At 36.1% G+C, this 18,686-nt stretch overlaps 1 protein-coding gene across 5 annotated transcripts in view; it reads right to left on the bottom strand.

Moving 5' to 3' along the window:
• Positions 1-18,686, bottom strand: part of WDFY3 (WD repeat and FYVE domain containing 3) — a 182,621-nt gene that overhangs the window by 83,069 nt on the left and 80,866 nt on the right. For all 5 annotated transcript variants that reach the window (XM_004779357.3, XM_004779359.3, XM_045079408.1 and 2 more), the window contains 9 exons: positions 17,325-17,485; positions 15,569-15,680; positions 13,643-13,833; positions 11,327-11,479; positions 6,021-6,094; positions 5,775-5,936; positions 4,396-4,490; positions 650-770; positions 212-429 (listed from right to left, as the gene is read on the bottom strand). In XM_004779357.3, the coding sequence (XP_004779414.2) occupies positions 212-429; positions 650-770; positions 4,396-4,490; positions 5,775-5,936; positions 6,021-6,094; positions 11,327-11,479; positions 13,643-13,833; positions 15,569-15,680; positions 17,325-17,485 (1,287 nt within the window). The remainder of the gene's footprint in view (positions 1-211; positions 430-649; positions 771-4,395; positions 4,491-5,774; positions 5,937-6,020; positions 6,095-11,326; positions 11,480-13,642; positions 13,834-15,568; positions 15,681-17,324; positions 17,486-18,686) is intronic.

Raw genomic sequence — 18,686 nt, 5'->3', positions numbered from 1 at the left:
TTGCTCAGTCAGAGGCTGCTTATGCTTCTTTCTCTCCCTCTCTCACTTGTTCTCTCTCTCTCAAATAAATAAAATCTTAAAAAAAAAATCATGATTCTTAATGATTGTCAGATAAATTTAAGAGTATAAGCTTTGATAAGAGTTAAAAACAAAACAAAAGATAAGAGTACAAGAGAGCTTATTTTAAAGCAGCTGATGTTAAGTCCCATACCTAATACAGTTCCGATCTTATTAGTTAAGACAGAATCTGTCTGTTCCAGCCACCCTCCACCGCTGAGTCCTTCCTTAAACTTGATGAGGATAGACTGATTACTCAGTAGCACAACAAGAATCCTCATGGCTGCCGTAACTGTGGTGGAATGCAAGTGTTCTTCCATAAACATCATAATCCAGTCAAAACCCAGTGTCCTGACCAGTTCTTCACAAGCTCTATTTAAAGGCAGATGAATTAAGAAGGAAAAAACAGAATATTAATTTCAAGGGTTAGGACTCAAAATTTTTTAAAAAGTAAGAATAGTTTTGTTCTCAAGGTATTATAAATTGCAGGATTCAAAAAATCTATTAAAAGTCAATAGCAGTTCTTTTTTCTCTACTATGAATTAACTAGTAATAGCATCTATACCATCAATTCTAAGAAAATTTTACTTACTGCAAATTAATGCTTGTCTTTTCTTTAGATGTGTAAACTAGTTTTAGCAAGATATCTAGAAGTCTATTCCTCAAAAGTATAAGATTAGCAGATACAAGACCTCCAAACTCTTCTTCAGTTCCTACAATGAAAATATATACATTAAATCGCCTTAGTAGATAAGCCAGTGTAAAATATACAACATAGTCCTAGGAAATCTCACTAAAAAATACATCTTTTAGAAAACATATTCTCCAGGAGTACTTTCCACTGAAGTGGACAAGCAAAAGGGTCCATTCATTTACTTCTCTTTAGAATACTGAAAATTATTCATTTATATTTGACATTGTCTAAACAAGTAATAAAAGGTTGTAAACTCTTTTTTATATAATATTTAACCACCCCCCCACCAATAGAGTCAAAGTAGTCACATGGATAAAAATAACAATCCAAATCCTTAACTTCTAGTTTCATTTTGAAGGATATAGTTAAATTTACCAGATTTAAAAATGAAAAAAATAGGAAGCACAGAATATTCAATAAATGTAATATATAAAGGAGACTTAGAATTAAATAACATAAAAGATAAAGGCACACAAACGCACAGAGAAATTGGAAAAGGGAGGAAAACAGAAAGCTTATGGTTCTCAATGAACAGTGCTGGAAGCACACAGGACTGGGTATCTACGGGCCAGTGGTTGAGGCCAAGGCCTGACTTGACGGGCGAAGTCTTGGTGACTCACAATCCCCATGCCTTCCTTTGAATGCCTTCCTAGAATTGAAACTCAGGCTAAACTTTGACTTAACTATGGTCATTTGCTTTTACTTGTTTGGGCAAGGGATTCTTTTTATCTTTAAACACTGTCTTTTAAATAGCTAATTTTGTGCCTTAATTATTGGGAAGGGTGCTTCAAGGTTATCAAGAGGAGCTCAGGATTCTCTTCTCTTCTAAGAGGTAAGACTGGTATTTTATAAATTGTTTTATTAAAACACATACAACCTAAATTGAGATGAAGATTACTTCCTTTCAATTATTTCCTTTTCAATTTTTTTTTTAGTAAAATGGCGATCCCCACAGAAACAAAAAATTCTCCTTAGACTAATATCTAGTTTTCTGTCAGTTTTGCTTCCCGTAATTTTCAAATATAATGTAAAACAGTAAACTCTGAATTTCCAGCTTAACTTCTTCCCCCCAGACTGATGCTTTCTTCCACACTGCACTACTCTTTTATGCTATTTTATTTTGCGCTGATTATTATATTGTTGTTCAGCATTATTATTCAAGTCATTTTCTTTTTTGTAGGTATATCCTGAATGCTGTATAAACAAGTTAAAAATCAAAACAAAACTATGGCTTGAATTTTTTAGAACATCATAGTAAATAGTAAATACAGTCTTCAGTCCGTATCAAATAATAGCAAATATCCTACACTAACAAGACGAGGAATGAACTTCTGACTTATTTCAAATGGCAATGAAGTGATGAGAATACTAGTCTAATTAACTTGGTAATTAACAGATAACTTCTGTTATATCTTGGTAGATAACAGAAAACTTAGCAACTTACACATCTCCACTACTGTACTCATCTCAAAGAAAATTTTTTTTTAAATATTTATTTATTTGGCAGAGAGAGATCACAAGCAGGCAGAGAGGCAGGCAGAGAGAGAGGGGGAAGCAGGCTCCCCAATGAGCAGAAAGCCTGATGCGGAGCTTGATCCTAGGACCCTGAGACCATGACCTGAGCTGAAGGCAGAGGCTTAACCGCTGAGCCACTCAGGCGCCCCTCAAAGAAAATTTTATACGAGTTGTGCTCACTGAATTCAACAGCCAGCAAGAAATATGGAGACTAGAGAAATATTTTTCTCTATGTCTTCTTTATGCTTGAAATAAACATTACATATTTCTGAAGATTTTTAAAGCACTTTCGATAATACTTACTTGGCTTATATGAATTAATTCAGAACTAAGAAATAATCCTTGCATCTACCATATGCATTTAAAACAGTGGTTACAACACAGTGGTTAAAAAGCTTATAATGTTGTTTTGGATTACCTGCGTTCAAATGCAAGTAGCATGATCTCAGGTAAATTTATTTTACTTTACCTTTCTAGGTCTTAGTTTCTTCCCTTTTAAAACTAGGATAGCAATAATACCTATCTCACAGGATTTCTACAAGAATATAAGAAGCACTTAAACAGTGCATGTCAGATACTAAGTGCTCAGTAAGTGTTATCCATTTTTATCTTCATGCTATCTGTCCACTGCTAATTTGCTTTACTGAAGAAATACCAACATTGTTACAAATGAGCAGGCTCATGTAAGTGAGTGGTCAGCAGCAGCCTTATGTTCTGCTATAATCTGCAGGAATTCACCGAGGCTCCCAAATCTTAGGTTCTCTTTAGAAAAACATGAGTACAACACTTACTCTTCTTATTCATGAAACACCAGAGAGAGGCTGTGCTCCAGATGGGATAGCTAGCAAGGAGAATACCTCTGTGCGGCACTGACTCAACAGTATTATTTTTCACTTGTCCAGGTGGACAGTGGTCTAAACGAAGTCATTTATATGATACCATTTTGGAATAAAGTAACAGGATAATAATGGAAATAATGCTTGCAAATATAAGATATTGTGAATTTAATTACAAGTCAATCTAAAGGGTTCTTTCAATGCTTTCCAAACAAACCCCCTACCTTAGAACATAAAAAAGGAAAAATATAGAAGAGGGGGGAAAATATGTAGCAAACGAGAAAGGTTGGGGAAAAAAATTCAGTTGAGTCAACTTTTGATTTTGTCTCAGACCTGAGCTCAGTGCCTGGGGACTGAGCCCCATGTCATCAGGCTGCACTCTCGGCCGGGAGCCCACTTGAGAGTCTCTCTTGCCCTCCCACTCTCCTCCATCCCCTGCTCATGGTCTCTCTCTCTCTCTCTCAAACAAATAAACTTTATAAAAAAAAAAAAAAGTGGTTGTCATGGGCCCAGTATCCCACAAATTGCGAAACTATTTTTATTTTATACTTACATAAAATGATTCTAGTGAAATGCTTTTTCTCTAAATGACCACTAAATATTTAACAAGAAAATGAAAGTAAGTTATATAATTCATAATAGCAACTGTTTCTGAAGAGATGTATTTTAAAAAATTAATCGATGTTCAAAAATCACACAGAATAGTTTGTTACTTTAAAGGAAACCTGCTATGAATCCTGTATGATAGAAAAAACGTAATGTTTTCCCATTTTTAATTTTTTTACACACAGTGATTTTACAACTACATGTTATGCTATGTTCAACCACACATGTAGTTACATCTGTCACTATATACACTATTATAACCACTAACTATATTCCCTACACTGTACCTTTCATCCCTGTGACTTCTCGATTTTTACTGTTTTAAGAAGCTTTTTGTTTCCAAATTTATATAAAATTAACATCCAGTATTTTATTGGTTTCAGGTGTACAATGATTCAACAATTCCACACACGTTCTCAGTGCTCATGAAGGTAAGTCTACCTTAATCCCCCTTACTTCACCCATCTCTACCCACCTCCAGGAAAGATTTTAGTTTTTTAAGTACTATTAATAACCTATTAAATTAGATAGGTAATTCTGTATTTCTATATACTTTACAGGCTTGACTTATGACAAATACACATATGAAAGACCATGAAAAGTAATATAATAAAATCACATATAATTCTAAACTGTGCCAGAAAACAGGGCATAGAAATTAGTTTCCAAGTTCCAGACTTGACTTACCAGTATCAAGCTTCTCTTCATTGTTTATTTCCATAACTACAAATTTCTCACAAACTGCAAACGTTGGTAAAGTAGAAGAAATAAACTGGCCAAACCTTTAAATACAAGAAAAAAGTTACGGATTTTAGGTTTCTCTTTCCCCAAAACAAACAAACAAACAAAAATAAAAAGAAACAAAACACAAAGAAATGGAAAAAATACTACTTCCTGTTTTAACTAATTTTTTACACACCTTTAGATGAGTGTATTTGTTTTACATCCCCTAGGATCATTGCAATTAATGTTATATGTTACAATCTTTTAAAACATAGGGCAAAATATTTCTTCAAAAATATGAGTCCTTTAATGTATTTTTAAGAACCAAACAGTATGATCCAAATCAAAATGTCCTAACATTTTTCTGTACGGATCCATTGTAGCCTAGTAATGAAGAACTTAAGTTTTGGCTCTGTTTTTAATCTTATTACCTGAGGCAAGTAGCTTAACCTCTCTGGGTTTTAGTTTCTTAATTGATAAAGTAGATAAAACCAAAAATTAGATAGGTTTCAGTGGTAATTTTAGGAAAGTGATCATTTTATTTCCAGAATAAGATACAAACAAAATTGTCAAATAACAAGAATTTTTAAACTCCAGTTTTAAATCTGTTGCCATGTTACAAAAATATCTTTGGGGTCAGTGAATAAAAACTGATTTACATGCTACACAGATTAGAGATTAGTCTAGTGGGAATATTCTAATCAATAGGAGTGACTTCACCTGGATATCTGGGAAATGACATGAAAAGTGGTCAAACTGAGTTTAACCAATTCTCTACTTGGAAAAAATACTTTGGTTAAGGAGCGTTCTCCTTCCATTTTCAGTTAAAATGGGAATTACTATGTTGATATTAAAATTATTCTACAGACCATCCACAAATATGCCTTCAGCCATTTCTCATTAGCAGCAAAATAATATACAAAAATAAAACATCACCATCTGTTTGGATGATCTAGAATAAATACACAAAAGAGATGGTATGCCCACAATAGGGGTATGTGTATGTGTGCACATGCATACTTGGGTACATACACTTCAGAAGTAGCAGGGCTTGGGGAAGATGAACCAAGAATTCCTATACTGAACACTTTTATGTCTAAGGCAAAAATCTTGTTGGGCTCAGTTCTACATATTCTCTTATTCACCAGTAGCAACAACTGGTTTTGCTGTATAAAGACAAGACCCTGAGACATGCATATTTTTGTGCCTTAGAAATAAATATTCTGAATATTAACATTACAGGTATTACACAGGCATAAGAATCAGTTACATTTGTCTCCCGCACTTTCATCTCATTGGTACTTTTAGTCAATAAACAGACTGACAACAGTAGTGTTCGCTACCTGAGCAGATCATTGCTGTTGGGAAAACCTTGTAGTAAGAAGCTCAGCACATTACTCATAGCAGCAATGGTAGGTTGGGATAAAGACATATCTCGAAGAGTCAGTAGCAATTTGGGGATTAGCTGGAATTCCCTCATTAATTTGGCATTCTTTGAAGCTTCACTGTAAAAAGAGAAGAGTTTATAAAGGCCATGCTATCATCTCTTCTATAATTAAACAATTAACTACATTAATATTAACTAATACCTGGACTCAGTGAGCAGTTCAATGAAATGTTCAAATAAGGAAAGATGAAGTTCATATGGTGCATGGAGCCAAACCTACAATAAAAATAAAGAACAGTGGTATGTTTAGGGTTAAAAGATACCCCAAATGACTATCCAACAAACATAAATATAGCACACAGAACTTATTTCACCTATATTATCACTGGCATCATAAAGAATTCTCAGATCATTAACAATGTCTATTTCTGGGTTTTCATCATTTAAAATTGTTTTTATTCTCTTAAAGAATGAGATTTATCTTCAAGGAAGTTCATATAAAGGACTGAAGAGAAATACAGGTTTTTGATATCTTTAAAATCCTAAAAAACTAAAATGGGTAAAACTTCCAGAACTAACTAAAGCTGCATTCAAATTAAACAAGAATTAGTAACATGGGATTAAATGAACTAAAAGAAAGCTTCGGGGAAGGCAACTCTCCATGGCATTCCAATGTCAGAGTAGTCACACAGGCCAGGGCATTCCACAGGCCTACGCCCTTCTCTGAAACCTTCCCTCAGCCCCAGCAGCCTCTGTGTCACATTTTACCAAGCCAGGTATTATGACTGATTTCATGCTCTACATTAACCCCAACACTATATAATTAACTGAATAGAACATAGGGTGAAGCCCTAAAAAATTGCTTATATATAAGACTTCTGGTTCTGTTTATTAAAAAATATTGTTATGGAAATTACCCTCCTAGAGTAAACAACTGGAAAGGGAAAATGTATAGAAAACTTATTTGGAAATCAAGGACTGAATATCATTACTGAATACTGAATAGAGCATATGAAATAGAATGAATAAAGAATGCTGCTTCCTGAGGACAAAGACTGAGTGACTAGAATCTCATGTGAGTTCCAAAATTGGAATCAATCACTGCAGAAGAGTACACCAAATAATTTTTGTAACATACCAACTATCTTCTGACTAGTTTGCACGCCCACCAAAGAGCACGTAGATTTCTTAATACCTGGGGAGTTAGGCAGAGGCCCTAAAAGTGAAATATCTAAGTAGTGGGGCTAAATTTGTGTAGACTAAAGGTTACTCTAGGTCCACCCTAACAAATCTTAAAAGTGTGCCTCAAAAAGATAACTATAATAACAGAGCAAAGTTCGATACTTTTGTAAAAGAATATGACAAAATCTAGCACTTAACAATGTAAAATTTAGCATACGATCAAAAATTACCAAACCTGCAAAGAAAAAGAAAAATATGATCCATAAGAAGGTGAAAAATCAATTATTATATGCAGTTCAGAAATGACAGAAAATGATAGAATTATGAGGACTTTCAAATCTCTATTAAAAATGTGCTCCAGGGGCACCTGGGTGGCTCAGTGGGTTAAACCTCTGCCTTCAGCCCAGGTCATGATCTCGGGGTCCTGGGAAGGAGCCCTGCATGGGGCTCTCTGCTCAGCAGGGAGGCTGCTTCCTCCTCCCCCTCTGTCTACTTGTGATCTCTCTGTCAAATAAATAAATAAAATCTTTTTTAAAAAAATGCTCCAGGGGTGCCTGGGTGGCTTAGTCAGTTAGGTGGCAGACCACTGATTTTGGCTCAGGTCATGGTCTCAGGGTCCTGGGATCAAGCCCTATATTAGGCTCCACACTCAGCAGTAAGTCAGCTTGAAGATTCTCTCCTTCTTCCTCTCCCCCAACTTATGCAGTCTAAAAACCAATCAATCAATCTTAAAAAAATGCTCCATATGCTAAATAATATAACCAAAAATATGAACATGAGAAGGAGAAATAGAAAGTAACTGGAGATCCAAAATGAACTTCTACATAGGAAAAGTAAAATATTTAAAATGAAAATTACACAGGATGGGACTAAGAGTAGATTGGACACTGCAGAAAATAAGTCAGTGCATCTGAAGACACAACAGTGGAAACTACTCAAAATCAAGTATGAGAAAAGAACTGAAAATAAACAATAGCACGAGTGACTTGTGGGAAAATACTAAGGAATCTAAGACACATGTAATTGGAGTACAGGAAAGGTTGGGGGAGAGAACCAGGAAGAACAGCTATAGAAATAATGGCTAAAAAATTTCTAATTTGATAAAAATGACAAACTCACAGATCTAGAAAAGTCAACAAATCCCAAGCAGAAGAAACACAGTAAAGACAATGGAATGACTGACATCTTTAAGGCATAAAAAGAATTTTTAAAAAGTCAACTAGAATTCTATTCTATGCAAAAATACCCTTGAAAAGAGAAAAAAATAAAGACTTTCTTGGATGGGAGAATTTAAGGCTAACAGAAACTATGAAAATGTTACAGAAAGTTCTTCAGATTAGAAGAATAAGATAAGATGGAAATCTGGATCTACATAAAGGAATAAAAACGGCACGTTATATATGTGGGTAAGTATCAAAGAATTTTTTAAATTGTCTTTCAAAGACAACTTACTATTTAAGCAAATATAATATAGAAAAGTACTGTAGAGATCATAAACATATAGAAATAAAATGTTGGACAAAAATAGCATGAAGAACAGGATGGGAAAAATTGCAGTGCTATCTTTCCAAGGTTTTTACAATGGGTAAAGTGGTATAATATATTCTGAAGACAGACTGAATTGTTATAGATGTATACTATAAATTCTCAAACAACCAATAAAAAGAAAAAACCTGTAATTCTATTACCATTATCTTATTTATATCTGTGAAATACTATTTTAAAAATAAGGTTGAATTATTTATGGACTATTATGGTTTATAGTAATTAGGGATACTATATAATACCATAAAGTGAGCAAGGTAATTTAAAATGAAGTCAGGGGCGCCTGGGTGGCTCAGTTGGTTAAGCGGCTGCCTTCAGCTCAGGTCATGATCCCAGCATCCTGGGATTGAGTCCCACATCGGGCTCCTTGCTCGGCCGGGAGCCTGCTTCTCCCTCTGCCTCCGCCTGCCATTCTGTCTGCCTGTGCTCACTTGCTCTCACTCTCTCTCTCTCTGACAAATAAATAAATAAAATCTTTTAAAAATAAATAAATAAATAAATAAATAAATAAATAAATAAAATAAAATGAAGCCAAAATGTGTCCAGCAACTGAATTTCTGATGTTTGCATATTAGATTTTAATCAGATGCTTGAAACTAAAGATCAACCCTGATTTAAACATACCTGTTTCTAGATGAAAACAAAGCCAGGCTTGATTAAGTAGGTCTACTTAGTACTCCCATAATTCTGCATACCTTTAGCTCTGTGCTTTCACAAATTTTTAATGGTCTATTTATTTGCTCTTCTTTTTTAACAGATTAAATGCCTTGAGGCAAGGATTCTTTTACTTTCACATCATTAGCACCTAACACAATGCCTGGCTCAAAGACGCTTAATAGGTATTTTCTAAAGAATGAGAGGTTTGTATATTACAATTTTTAAAAAAGATTTTATTTATTTATTTGACAGACAAGCAGAGGGAGCAGCAGAGGGAGAGGGAGAAACAGGCTCCCAGTTGAGCAGGAAGCCCAATATGGGGCTCGATCCCAGTACCCTGAAGCGAAGGCAGATGCTTAACCAACTGAGCCACCCAGGCACATTTGTAAATAAAATATTTACAAATATTTACAATATTTGTAATATACAAAATTACAATTTTGAATATCAGATTAAGAAATGAATACTTTATTGTGGAAGTTTAAACTAGAAGTTTTGAATAATATGATTATGCCTTAGAAAGAATGAGGTCAAAAGATCTATGGGTAAGTTGAGGAAAGGGGGAAAGAAGTGATAGTTATCCTAGTTGGTAAGAGAAGATGATCAGGGCTTGGGCTAAGTTGTAAAAGTAGACACCAGAAGGTCAACTACAGGAAACATGGAAGTACAGTCTAGAGGACTTAATTTCAGAGTGTTTATAAACATCGAAGAAGAAGAAAACTAATTTTTCAATTTCAAGCCTCAGTGACTAGGGAAATGGTGGTGTTATTAATAAAAACAGAGTTAGAAGGAAGAACTAATTTGGGGAAGAATGTTGAGTTTAGGTGTTGCTGGGACATAAAAACGGAAATGTTGAGCAAGAGATCAGCACTAAGTGTAGAATTCAGATGTCAAGCTAGAGATCACATTTGGGGCTCAACTTTGTAGGAATGAGGCTGTGGGATGGGGTAAGAACCTAAAGGAAAGAGCACAATAAAAAAAGATAAAGAAATAGGACACTTTTATGTAAAAAATAATGAAAATTTCAGAGCCAGAAAATTAAGGGGAAAATAGTGAAAAAGATAGGACACTGCTAGGAATAGAGTCAGGAGCTGCAAAAAGAGAGGGACACTGGGGTGCCTGGGTGGCTCGGTTTTTGAGCGTCTGCCTTTGACTCAGGTCATGATTCCAGGGTCCTGGGATCAAGTCCTACATGGGTTCCTTGCTCAGTGGGGAGCCTGCTTCTTCCGTTCCCTCTCCCCCTTCCCCTGCTCATGCTCTCTCTCAAATAAACAAATAAAATCTTAAAAAAAAAAAAAAAAAAAAAAGGTGGGAGATACTGCAGCATTTACTTCTGAGCTGTGGGTACTGAAGACTGAGTATGGGCCATGCTGCTAATACGCTTTCAAATACAGCTTCAGGAAAAGAGAGCACACAGCCTGTTTTTCAGGGATTTAAGATAAGTGATAAGACAGAGCTTACAGTAGTTATAAGGAAGAAGAGTTGTGGCCTAGAGATTACAGCCAGCAAACATTTTGTACTAGACACCAGTGTGGGCAGTAGTGATACAAAGACATGGTCTCTGCACACATGAAGCCTACAGCCCCACATGGAAGATATATACAGATATAAAGCCCTGTGTGTGTGTGTGTGTGTGTGTGCTATATATATGCATATGAATATGCACAGTACTGTGAATGGAAAGTTAAAGGGAAAAGAGATATGTGAGATTAAGTCATACCTTATTATTTCCACAAAATAGTTTATTATGCAGCTACTATTAATCAAAATTTCAGGTGTAATAGCTCATATTTTTGGAGGAAAAACTTGTATTAGAATTATCTGATTAAAATAGGTTTGCCTCTCACAAAGCCAGAGGAAGCAGCAAAGTAGCTTTAGTTAGGTAAATGCCTTACAGCATTTCACTTCTATACTACTTGTAAACTAGACTATCCTTGGAGAAAATAAATGCCCTCATTATCCTATATTTTGTACTTTACTAATGTCATTAATAGGAGCATCGTAAAAGTGCAAATTTAAACACATCCTAGAGATAAAAACTGTTTAATAGTTAACTCTATCAACATACAGAATAAGAAATGGATTCACTGACTGTATATTACCAGTCAGTGTTCATATACATACTTCAAAATCACAAAGTAGATCCTGGAAAGCAGTTGAATTTGGAATAATGGAGGTCTCATGCCCACTATCAACAGTTCCCACCAAGGAAAATGTTAGATGGAGAATGTGGCTGTTAAGGAGGGAACGTTTCTTCTTAAGAAGCATTGCCAGCAACTGAAAAAAAGCAATACCACATGCCCATTGATTAATCATATCTCACACACACACACCACACACAACACACACACCCTGTGCAAAGCAATTCCTGAGACTTCTAAGCTGATTTCTAAATTTTTATTATGACAATAAAACATTAGAGAAAATCTGAAAAGCAGGGTAATCCCATCACTCTATCATTAAAATATCTTGTAAATAAACCCTTTTAATTCACATGTATTTAATTTGTTGCCATCACATGCATATACTCTTTTACTTTTTCTCCACATAACATTACAAAGATTTTTTGCACCATAGTCTTCATAATTACAATTTTAAAAGGTTGAATGATATTCTCTGAAATAGTTACAGAATTATTAGTCATTCTTACAATATTGGGACATTTAGAGGGTTTGTGTATTTTCACGAAATTTGGTAAGCAATGCCGCAATAATCATTTTGAAAGTTTTGCAAAATAAAACGCTTAGCAAAATAGTGTCAATAAATCTACAGAAAACAGTATAGTAAATAATTTACTCACTACCAATGAACTACCGGCTATAGTAAAAGAAGGCATTTATACTTCATCTACACTAACAGATTTAAGCTTCCTCCAAGTACTTGTGTTTCTCTTCTGACAAATAACTTTCTGGCTAAACCTAGTAGGTTGTGGATAATTTTTTTTAATTTTAATTTTATTTTATTTTATTTATTTTCAGCATAACAGTATTCATTATTTTTTTCACCACGCCCAGTGCTCCATGCAATCCGTGCCCTCTATAATACCCACCACCTGGTACCCCAACCTCCCACCCCCCCGCCACTTCAAACCCCTCAGATTGTTTTTCAGAGTCCATAGTCTCTCATGATTCACCTCCCTTTCCAGTTTCCCCCAACTCCCTTCTCCTCTCTAACTCCCCATGTCCTCCATGCTATTTGTTATGCTCCACAAACACATGAAATCATATAATTGACTCTCTCTGCTTGATTTATTTCACTCAGCATAATCTCTTTCAGTCCCGTCCATGTTGCTACAAAAGTTGGGTATTCGTCCTTTCTGATGGAGGCATAATACTCCATAGTGTATATGGTCCACATCTTCCTTATCCATTTGTCCGCTGAAGGGCATCTTGGTTCTTTCCATAGTTTGGCGACCGTGGCCATTGCTGCTATAAACATTGGGGTACAGATGGCCCTTCTTTTCACTATATCTGTATCTTTGGGGTAAATACCCAGTAGTGCAATTGTAGGGACATAGGGCAGCTCTATTTTTAATTTCTTGAGGAATCTCCACACTGTTCTCCAAAGAGGCTACACCAACTTGCATTCCCACCAACAGTGGAAGAGGGTTCCCCTTTCTCCACATCCACTCCAACACATGTTGTTTCCTGTCTTGCTAATTCTGGCCATTCTAGCTGGTGTAAGGTGATATCTCAATGTGGTTTTAATTTGAATCTCCCTGAGGGCTAGTGATGATGAACATTTTTTCATGTGTCTGATAGCCATTTGTATGTCTTCATTGGAGAAGTGTCTGTTCATATCTTCTGCCCATTTTTTGATATGATTGTCTGTTTTGTGTGTGTTGAGTTTGAGGAGTTCTTTCTAGATCCTGGATATCAACTTTTTGTCTGTACTGTCATTTGCAAATATTTTCTCCCATTCCGTGGGTTGCCTCTTTGTTTTCTTGACAGTTTCTTTTGCTGTGCAGAAGCTTTTGATTTTGATGAAGTTCCAAAAGTTTATTTTCGCTTTTGTTTCCTTTGCCTTTGGAGACATATCTTGAAAGAAGTTGCTGTGGCCGATATCGAAGAGATTACTGCCTATGTTCTCCTCTAGAATTCTGATGGATTCCTGTCTCATGTTGAGGTCTTTTATCCATTTTGAGTTTATCTTTGTGTACGGTGTCAGAGAATGGTCGAGTTTTATTCTTCTACATATAGCTGTCCAGTTTTCCCAGCAGATTTGATGAGATAGGATAAAAAGTTTGAGCCAAAATAAACAATTCAAAATCTCACTTGAAATATATCACTTTTACTAAAAACTTGTGACCTTTAAAGTTTACTTGGATGAAGTAATCCTTCCAGAGTGAAAAAATATGAGTAATAATTAAAATTAGAAGATTCTTATTTTTTTTCTTTTGAACACAAAGAAAAGCAAAGGTGAAGCTTTACGGTTACAAACCTGGTAGCCCTTGATTCTTTCCATTTCTTTGCTGGCTAGTGGGTTACTCTTGACCACACAAACCAGGGCCTTGACTGCTGCGTACAGCCCTTCCACATCAGAAGCCATGGCCACTAGGCCTAGGATGGCCGCCGCTCCACCAATGTACTGCAAAGTAGTGGCAACAGGCTTAGGAACAAATGTTCTTACTCCTGATTAAAAGACAGTGAAAAATAATTAAATTCCCCATGTTAATAAGAACTGAATAAATCACCTTAAGAAGTATTTAATTTTAAATTCTACTTTAAAAAAAAAACACCACCTTAATCCTAAAACAAATATTAAAAACTAAAAGGTTCAAGGTAGGATGTGGAAGGCAATAAATGCTACTAGCTACACTCAAGAGATGAGGTGGGGGTAAAGAAGGAGTAGAGAAGGGCTGGGGTTTGAGAGTAAGCTCAAAGGTTTTGACTGTGTACCTTTGGGCAACATGAAGGAAAAGTGCAGACGCCCTGAGAAAGAATGCATTTCTGAGGTGAGTGAGAATGCCTGACTAGGTACTGTTGGGAATAACCCTGAGGAGGGCAACAGCACTCCAACTCTGAACTGGGGGGCAGGGTGTGGATGCCATCCTGGCAAGGACCCAGTATTCCCAAGATAAGCCAAGCAAGGCACATCACTGGCTATTACTCAATTTCCCTAGTTCTATAGCCTATGTAACAGTACACCAGTGATCCAAGAAAAGTATCACCATGTGGAAAGAAAGGATCAGAACTAACTTAGGGTCCACTAAAAAACCTCACATCTATGTTCCTAACCTTGCTTTTTAAAAAAGGTACTGTTTGAAAGTCATCTGCCTACTAACTGAGACTGAGTTTTCGAAAAATAAAATTAATACACATTTTATATTTTATGTGCTTGGCAGTATTCATAATATTTGGCACTATATTATGGCACTTAATTTTGAAAACTACCTTCTAAGGTAATTAGGGCCAGCACTGTTGTTTACAGATAAGAGAGTTGAAGTCCAAGGAGCTCAAATGTCTGGCAAAATGCCACACAGTAACAGAATAGGAGCTAGAACCTAACTCTTTCAACTCTTTACCCACTGCTCTTTTTACTATACCATATGCTGCTATCTTTTTGCAAAGGACATAGAGCAGAGCTCAATCAACACTTGCTGAATTGAATAAAGATAAACAACCATGTGCATTAGCATGAAGAAAACTGTTTAATCAATGCAATGTGGTTAAAGAAGAAAACTAAAGTTAAGATACATGCACACCACTGAGACCAGAAAAACTGCCATTATCTTACTGACAAATATGTAGGATTCTGACCAAAAGAACTCTAACATTTTGTTAACCTAAAAAAGAACCAATACTATGTACCAATTTGTACATTTATATAATAGCTGGTTCTAAATTTTGGATGATGTGACCAGATTATGTCTCAGGATTCTATCTAACAAAAAAAAAACAACTCTTTTTAAGCAGAAGCAGACATCAGGTAAAAGGCTCTGCAGAACGTATACCAGCTTTAACTTTTACTATATTTGGATTCACTATTTATATGCCAAAGCTCTCATTTCCAAATAACAAGATGCACTCCTGGGTACCACACGGCTGTACCAAGCCATGTAATAACCAACAACACTTCTAACTCTTTACATCTACCCCTAAATGTAGTGTGAAATTTACCTTGAAATTACATGGAAGTATGTAGTCTGCACTCATCAGTGCTGAGAAAAGGGGGAAAGGTTCATGGGATGTTTACAAAGGTTATGATTTTTAAAGCTGACTGGAGTTTGAGATTGTTACATTCATCTCTAAATATTGCAAGAACAGTATGAAATATGAATTTAAACACCTGCCTTCCTGTGGGGAAAGTGAATGCAGATTTGAAGGCAAATAAAGAAGTTTGAAATAGTAAGACGGTCTGACTCACCCAAGTATCCAATCAGAGTAGCTCCAACTGTCCGCGCAGGTCCATTTAGATGCCCGGCTGAATTGTGTATCAATTTCACAGGAGTGGCATTCTCATGGGAGGAAATGCCTAACTGAAGAATAGGAAAGGGAAATAAAATGTAACTATAGAAGAATAATCTGAACATTTTGATTAGAAAAGAAATTAAACATGATTAGTAACATATTATTTGTTTCTCTCTGTATCAGAATATTAAAAATGTGGGCATTCATTTTTTAAAAATGCGCAAGCTCTTCCAACGGTCAGAAAGTCACAGAAAGTAAGTTAAGTACAATCTACTGAGATAAAGATGGTGGGGGGGGGTGGTCTTTGGAAACAATTTCAGAGGTCTTTCTGAATGAAATTCTGTCATGGATTTAAAGTTCTTACCACTAGCTGTCTCATAGTATTTCTGATCAGTGAATATAATATTAGCTTTACTTCATACCCAAGTAAATGTCACATAAATTATTCAAGTGTTTACAGATAAAACATGCCTACATAAATGTTACTTTTGCATGTGCACATACACACGAATGCATAATGTGCTTTTAAAGCAAACACAATCCTAAGAATCTAATTCTATTATTACCTGTAAATTTACCTACAGTTCGTGTTCCTTTAAAGATGGTACGTGTATTTACAGACATATGACTGCATGAGAGATGTCAATCCTTACTGTCCCCAAATCCCTTCCTTCCAGTCCTTGGATTTCCTCCCTTAGGCTTTGCCTTCCCTAATTAGCCAAAACAGCTTGCCAAGCTCACTGGTAACTCCCACCTCACTAGACTCACTGTTTGTCGGACCTGAGCCCCAGTCTTTTTTGACCAGAAACATTCACCACAATGAATCACTGACTTCTATCACATCAAACTCTCCTAGTAGTTTTTCCTCACAGTCATCCTGGCTAACATTTCATTCATTAGGTCTGGGACCCTATCATGCTTCCCAGCTCACTTAGTTAAAGCTAATGCCTTTACCAGTGCCTATAAATCCTTAACAGTCTAGGCCCCATCACCTATTTGAGTTCCTCTCCTCTGCAGCAGGCGTGGACCTTCCTCAGGGCCATAGCACTTATACCACTGGGACAAAACCCCACTGTTCTGGGCCATATCCCATTCCGCATATTCTCCTGGCTTGCTGCCTCACCTCTTTAAATTATTCTCCAATTTCACCTTCATAGTGACCATCCTATTTAACACTGTAAGCTGATCACTTTCTACTTCCTTGCTTTATTTTTCTGCAGAGCACTCTTCAACTTTGAACATGACCTATGATGAGGTATTTCTTTAGATATTAACATTGTCTCTTCCATGGCAACATAAGTGCCATAAAGGCAGGAATTTTCTCTATATTCACTTCTGAGTCCTAAACAAGATGGTACGTGGCACACAGTAAGTGGTCCAGGAAAAAGTTAAGTTATAGTCTTAAGAAGAGCAATTGTTTTCTTTCATTTTCTGCAGTTCAGTTTCTTAATAGTCAATTAAAAAACAAAAACAAAAACAAAAAATGAATATAAAGTATGCACAGAGAAGGAAATTCTCACTTTTCCAAATTAAGCTAAATATCTAATTGTGTTTTGGCTTAAGTCCAAAGCCAAATAAAACAAATACAGGCAATACAGAAAAGGTACTGTTTTCAATGATTATTCCTACTCCGGTGGTACCTGTAATGACCCTCTGAAACACTGTTCCTGGGGAGAACCCGCCACAGCTTCCCGGGAAATCATTATGCTTACCTGCTTAGCAATGGCTTTGCTGTCCAACTTATTGTACACTTTCCGGATTCTTGCCACCGTTAGGGAAGACACAGAGAGTGCATAGAGGCCAAAGGACACCTTTTCTTCTGGCACTAATGACACAGGAGATGGGACTACGCCTTCAGACTTTGTATCTTTACCTTCAAACGAAGAATGATCCTTTTCAAAATCATCAGTATTTCTTCCTATCCTAACCCAGTTATTCTATCATTTTTAAATGGGTAAACTAAAAAATCTTTTAAAGTGGACCATGACAGCTAAACTTAAAAACGGTTTTATTTATTTAAATTTTCAGCTCTTCATTTATTTCTTTTCAGAAAATACAGAAGACCACCAAGTCATAGACCTTTACATTCCAAGTTTTATTATTTTTTAAATTTTTAATTTTTTTATTAACATATGATGTATCATTAGCCCCAGGGGTACAGGTCTGTGAATAGCCAGGCTTACACACTTCACAGCACTCACCACAGTCCATATCCTCCCCAATGTCCATAACCCCACCGCCCTCTCCCTACCCCCTTGCCCCCAACAACCCTCAGCTTGTTTTGTGAGAATGAGTGTCTCTTATGGTTTGTCTCCCTCCTGATCCCATCTTGTTTCATTATTTCCTTCTCTACCCCGCAAACCCCCCACGTTGCCTCTCAAATTCTTCGTATCATCCAAATTTTATTATTAAAATATGCTTTACAAATAGCATAATGTAAAGGAAATGAGTTTTAACTGTTATCAAAGAAATCACACACTTCTCCCCCTTAGCATCAAAGGAGAAAGAGCATGAACAGGAGTGGAATGCTTGTATGTTTCCTAACAGTAGGTCTCCTCCCCAGTAAGAGCCCCCATTTGTGCTTCTCTATATTCTTCTAAACAACACAGCAGAGTAGTTAAATACAAGTTTTGGAGCTAGATGGCTTACATTTGAAACTCTGCTTTAACACTTAAAAGTGTTAAAAAGTCTGTGCCTCAGTTTCCTCATCTGTAAAATGGGGATGATAAAAACAGTACATAAGTACCAATGTTTTGAGGAGATGAACAAATACATGTGACAGGCTCAGAACAGCTCTGCCCTTCATGTGTATTAACTTACTGCACATACTGAGTGCTTGTAGCTATTATTAGATGCTGTCTAAATCAAGAACATGAGTGAAAGAGGGGCTCCTGAGTGGCACAGTTGCCTAAGCATCTGCCTTCAGCTCAGGAAATGATTTCAGAGTCCTGGGATCGAGCCCCACACTGGGCTCCCTGCTCATTGGTGAGTCTGCTTCTCCCTCTCCCTTTCCCACTGCTTGTATATGCTTTCTCTCAAATAAATAAATAAAATATTGAAAAAAAAAAAAAAAG

Source organism: Mustela putorius, unplaced genomic scaffold, assembly GCF_011764305.1.
Source record: "Mustela putorius furo isolate JIRA1106 unplaced genomic scaffold, ASM1176430v1.1 tig00000382_pilon_pilon_pilon, whole genome shotgun sequence".
NCBI classification, from domain to species: domain Eukaryota; kingdom Metazoa; phylum Chordata; class Mammalia; order Carnivora; family Mustelidae; genus Mustela; species Mustela putorius.
Note: the sequence above shows the minus strand (reverse complement) of the source record. Positions and strands in the feature narration are given on the sequence as shown.